At 41.1% G+C, this 5,672-nt stretch overlaps 1 protein-coding gene across 1 annotated transcript; it reads left to right on the plus strand.

Moving 5' to 3' along the window:
- Window positions 1–4,730: 4,730 nt before the first annotated feature.
- LOC310662089 (olfactory receptor 4N2-like) lies at window positions 4,731–5,672 on the plus strand (the record flags this gene model as incomplete). Its single annotated transcript, XM_083408859.1, has 1 exon — window positions 4,731–5,672. The coding sequence occupies one exon, from the start codon at window positions 4,731–4,733 to the stop codon at window positions 5,670–5,672; it is 942 nt and encodes a 313-aa protein (XP_083264985.1).

The following is a 5,672-nucleotide window of genomic DNA, read 5'->3' on the forward strand; positions in this document are numbered from 1 at the left end:
TGTTTTATTTTGTTGTAGTAACACAGTAGTGTCTTTATAGTGAGTGCATATCATCAAAGGTAAATTTTAAGGGTTGATTTGAAATGAAGTATTTCTATGAAATAAAGTGATATAAGTGAATGAAATGGATTTTCAACACTGTAGTCCAATTAACTGTGTAGTAAAGCACATATTTTTAATAACTTTGGAATAACTTGCCAAAACCAATCTTCATGCTGGAAAATGTTAGCTATTTTTGAGTCATTCAGATTTGTGCTGCAGTTTCACCCCCAAACCTTTGTGGTAAAATAGACTCCTTAAACAAAACTTGAAGATGAATCTTTACTTCTCAGGATGGCAACAACTGAACAAGCTGTATTATTTATATATTGAGTTCAATACAATTTATTTCTCTCCCTTGAGCCCAAGAGAGGGTTTGGTCTTCTTGCTCCAAAAATACAGACTTTCATAGCAATGCATAAATCGTTAGTCCATTGCTTGCCTGTCTTCATAATTTTTTCTGGACAGAGCCTGCTTGAAGTCTTCACACTCCCATGTTCTCAGGCAACAAAATGACAGCAAGACACCCCCACCCTCACATTTCACACACACACTTTTAAAGGCAGTTAACAAGTTAACAAGGCAATACAATTTATGCTTTGTAAAATACATTTTCTACCAAATACAGTACAAAACTATCAGGAAACACTTGAAGCACATTTGTTTCCTTCACATCTTCCTACTTACACACACTGTAAGTGTTGGAAATGTTGAGAACATTCTCCTAATAATGATGAGTATTTGTAATAAGTTATCAGAAGAGTAAAGTTTATCAACTTTTGTTCCAATCATTAGACATTCTAGGAATATTCAAGTGTAATCTATGCAGCAGAGGTGGGTACGTTGTGACCCTCGAGACATTGCTGGACTCCAACTCCCATCATTCCTGACCAACAGCCATGCTGGCTGAAGCTGATGGGAGCTGGTGTCCAGTGACATATTTAGGGTTCATGTGCCTAAGCCTCCTATAGAGGAACCCTGTATTATTAAAATTGCACAGAAAACAAAAAAACTGATAGATTTCTGTGCAATCCAAACTCATGATCTACCTATATTGAATGCCCTGATATCCTTTTACCATATAGCTGTGAGTTTGCATTTCTTAGTACAGAAAGTATTGATCTGATATGTCTTTCCTGTTCTAATTAATTCAAGATTGTTTCTGGAAGCTTATCTGCGTGAAAGAAACAAGCAGGAGGTTCATGATGTTTGGGTTATTCCTTCAGAGAAGCTGAGCCTGGGTTTCACTTTCCTTTCTGTCTTTCTTTCCTTTTGTTGTGGTGTTCTGTACATAGTATGCTTAGTGTTAAGGTTTAGACTTGTTATAATTTATTATAAGTTTAAGTTAAGTCTGCTGCAACTGGAGTTCTTATGGACAGTGCCAGTCCTGAATGTATTGGGTTTGTGACCATTATGCTCATTTGCCTTCAGTAGCAGTAAAACTCTGCTGGATGAAATACAATTGCCTCTTGTCTATTTACTGGGAATCCGACAATGTGTTTAAGGTTAAGGTTTTACTCTGCAAACTAAACATTGGAGTTCTGCTCTGGATGATATTGAGTAGAATTTCATGACAATAGCCAGTCATATTTTACTATTTAACAGCACCACAAAGCCAAATTACGGTAGGCAACACTAATCTAAATAACCAATCACAAAACTTCCCTGTAAGATATGGCTACATAAGATATGGCAATTAGAATAAGATCTGTTATTTGATTATTGATGTAAACCCCCATAATGTATTTTTTATTGTTAAGTTTTTACCTCTATCTTCAGTACATTTTATTTTATTGCTTTGGCTAGTGGCTGATGCAAATAAAGATTCTTCTGATTCTACATGAACATGTTGCACTGCCAGTTCATAACTGGCATTCTGCCAATGTGGAAAACAGCAAATTTCTTCACTGCTGATAAGGATCCAGGGCAGGCCTGACAGGATTTCAGAGCCCATCAAGCAAAAGCAGAGTCATCAAAAAAGGCAGGAGTCAAAGAGTGATAATCCAGCTAACAGTTGTAGTCAGTGCCGGATTTACGTATAAGCTAAACAAGCTATAGCTTAGGGCCCCACTCTCTTGGGGCCCTCAAAAAATGTAAAGAAAAAAAACTGGATGTACATTTCCAAAATATAAGATAAAAAACAAATAAAATAAAACCTACATACAGGAACAGTGCTTTGTGTTGTGTATGGACCTATTAGGTCCATAAATTACCATATAGCATATATTCAACACACAAAAAACAGCAACAATTTGTTGTTGATAAAGGACAGCAAGACATATAAAGGGCCCCATTACCTTCAGTAGCTTAGGGCCTCATCAAACCAAAATCTGGCCCTGGTTGCAGTAAGCTGATCAAAAGTAGATGAGAGAAATTAACAGTAATGCAGCAATCATGTCTAGCAAAGGAAGAGATAAAATGCTATCACAACCATGTCAGCAAAGCCAGGGATTATTCAATCTCTAGTGTTGTTGGGCAAATGTTAACTCAGGGGTAGGAAACCTCTGTCCCATGGGTCAGTCTTGCCCCTCCAGGGAGTCCAAGATGACTCATGAGGCCATATTCTGCAAACCACACCCACCTGTCCATCGTCTGATGTAATTGGGTGACATCACCTGATGGGTGGAACAGTGGGGTTCAATCCTGTTGGGGGTCTGCTCTGTCAGCATATTTTAATAAGGTCCTTGGGATGCAATGGAAGGAGCTGCTCCTAAGGGCCCTGGATGTCCTTGAACAGGCAACTTCTTCTCCCCACTTTTGGCTCTCCTAGGGCCAGAAGCCATGTAGCCATGGAGATGGATGAGGGAGCCTAGTGGTGCCTCAAGGACTGCCAGAAAATTAGGCAGGGCAATTGGGGACTGGTAAGAGGCAGCATTCTCTCCATTCTACAGCCCTTTCCTTATCCTTCCTTGTTCTTCTGCAGCTCTTCTTGCCCCTTCTTCTCCTTCTCACTAGTCACAACTAAAGAGGAAGGTAGGTAGGTTGGGTCACTGGCGGAGGAATGAGGTGATCTGTTTTTTTGGCTCCATTCTTTCTGCCACTATAGCCCTTCAAGGAACAGGCACATTCCCTACTGGACAAGGACTTTCTGGACAAGCACCCACAACACTTTCACCCATACAGTATATGAGTATTGGCACCTCGTTTTTAAGCAAAAGAAAGCATAGATATTGGGGGGTGGGGGGAATACTTGCATAAATGTGAAAAGTCGGAGAAATACATAGAAAAAATGGGTACAATGTACTTTTTTAAAGGAGAGTTCACATACTGGTGTGGAAATTGGGGGAATGAATTTAATACTGGGGAAATAAGCATCAGAGAAAGAAAAATCAACAGATCTATCCATTTCTAGGTTACCCAGAGCATAAGCATACAAGAGTGAAGATCTGATCAGGAAGGAAACTAGGGATCATTTTCTTCCCTTATAATGAGGAGCCCATTGGCTGTTGTTAGGTTGTATTGATGCAGGGTGTCTAAGAGCTGAACTGTCCTTGTTTCAAATGCTAGATTTGCTAAGTTATGCCATAGAGATCCTTGTGCTGTAGTTCCTATTGACTGAAATAACACACTTGTTTCTGGCTGAAATCACTACTAAGAAGGTTTGAATTCCACTAAGAGCTTGCCTCTTGCTTTGCCATTTCTGTGGACAGGAATCACAGACGGGTGCTGGAATCACACAAGCGTGATCCTGACCTGCTGTATTTATGAGCTAAAGCTGCAGAGACCAAATGGATCGACATGAGCCTTTTTCCTGCTCCCTGCTGCTTGGAGTACCGCAACACACTCAATTTTGGGGGAAATTGATCAGCGCTTCTTGCTGGCACTTGCTGGAATGGTATAACTTGCAACACTCTCAACTTTTGCACCTGGGTGGAGTGCACAAAAGAATAATCAACCGCACCACTGGATTACCTGTGAGTAAGGCCAAGGAACACACTCTTTCATTACCACATCTAGACCTTGAGAGGAGTGGGAACGTTTGAAGTGGGTGGCAACTTTATGGTTTTGTCTATGTTAATTTATGGTTTTGTCTGTGTTACTAGTGTCTTGCTGCCATCACTTGCTGATTTATATAAATAGTGTTGTTTGGCAATACACGAACATGATCAGGTTTAAGAATTAAGGGCACTTATGAAGGAGCTTTGAGGAAGGTGAGGGCTCATTTGCAGAGAGGAGAATAAATTTTACCAACAGCCAGGAAAGAGCATATAGTTTATGAATTCCACATTAGTTAACCTTTGCTCTTCCTGATGTTTCTGAATTACATCTCCTGTCCTTCACTGACAACATGGCTGATGGAAGTTGTAGACTAACAACATATGGAGGACCACAGGTTCCCAAACCCTGATCTAATGATCCAAACTCTCTCCATTTTTAAAATATGTTCTGGAGTTATAAGAAGCATAAGATTTTGGAAGTTCTAAAACAGATTGTACAGGTCTCCTTATCTGCCAACTCACCTCTTCCTTTCCCATAAATGACATCCCACAGAGATGTGCCACAACATCTACACTTCTCTGTGCAAAATTGAGTTGATCCAGACATCGCTGGGAAGGTTCATCTTTTCTTGGCCAACGTGCTAACTGGCTGCATGTAGAGGAATGCATACAAGTGAGGGGGGTGGAATTCTGTGATTGTTTTCTATTTAATGTCTTTATCATTGTTCCACTTCAAGGCTATAATCGGCAAGGATGGAAAATGGGACTCATACAGTAGTGGTCGAGTTTGTTCTCCAGGGAATATCAGACATCTGGTTGGTGCAGCTGTTTCTCTGTACCCTACTCCTGTTCTTCTATGCCATCATCCTACCTGGAAATGTCCTCATCATTGTGACAATTAGGCATGACCCCCATTTGGGATCCCCCATGTTTTTCTTCTTGGCCAACCTAGCCTTCATGGACATCTGCTACAGCTGTGTCACAACTCCGAAGATCATAGCCAACTTCTTGGCTGGCTGCAGAACCATTTCCTACAGAGACTGCATGGCTCAGCTTTTTTTCATTCATTTTCTTGGTGGGGCAGAGATCATTCTCCTTATTTCCATGGCTGTGGATCGCTATGTGGCCATTTGCCACCCAATGCACTATGTCACTGTGGTGACCAGGGTGGTTTGCTGGGCTATGCTGGTGTGTGCATGGGCTGCAGGTTTCATACACTCCATGATCCAGGTCATTCTCATTGCCCCACTGCCTTTTTGTGGCCCCAATGAGTTGGACAACTTCTTTTGTGACATAACCCAGATCATCAAGCTGGCTTGCACCAACACTAATACATTAGAGTTTGTCATGTTTGTCAACAGTGGTCTGGTCACTACTGGATGTTTCATCTTCCTCCTCATTTCATATGTGGCCCTCCTTGTCAAGGTGAGGAAGGGCTCAAGCCAAGGGAAGAACAAAGCCTCCTCTACATGCATGACCCACATCATCATTATCTTCATTATGTTTTGCCCAGCTATGTATATCTATTGCCGTCCTTTCCAGGACCACCCGTTTGACAAGGTGGTGGCCTTTTTCCACACTGTGATCTTCCCTGTGGTGAACCCCATGATCTACACACTGAGGAACAGGGAGATCAAAGTTGCTATGTGGAAACTGCTGAAAAAAATACAAACTTTCCAGACAAGTGAAAGATAA

This window comes from Podarcis tiliguerta, assembly GCF_965153285.1.
Source record: "Podarcis tiliguerta genome assembly, chromosome: 13".
NCBI classification, from domain to species: domain Eukaryota; kingdom Metazoa; phylum Chordata; class Lepidosauria; order Squamata; family Lacertidae; genus Podarcis; species Podarcis tiliguerta.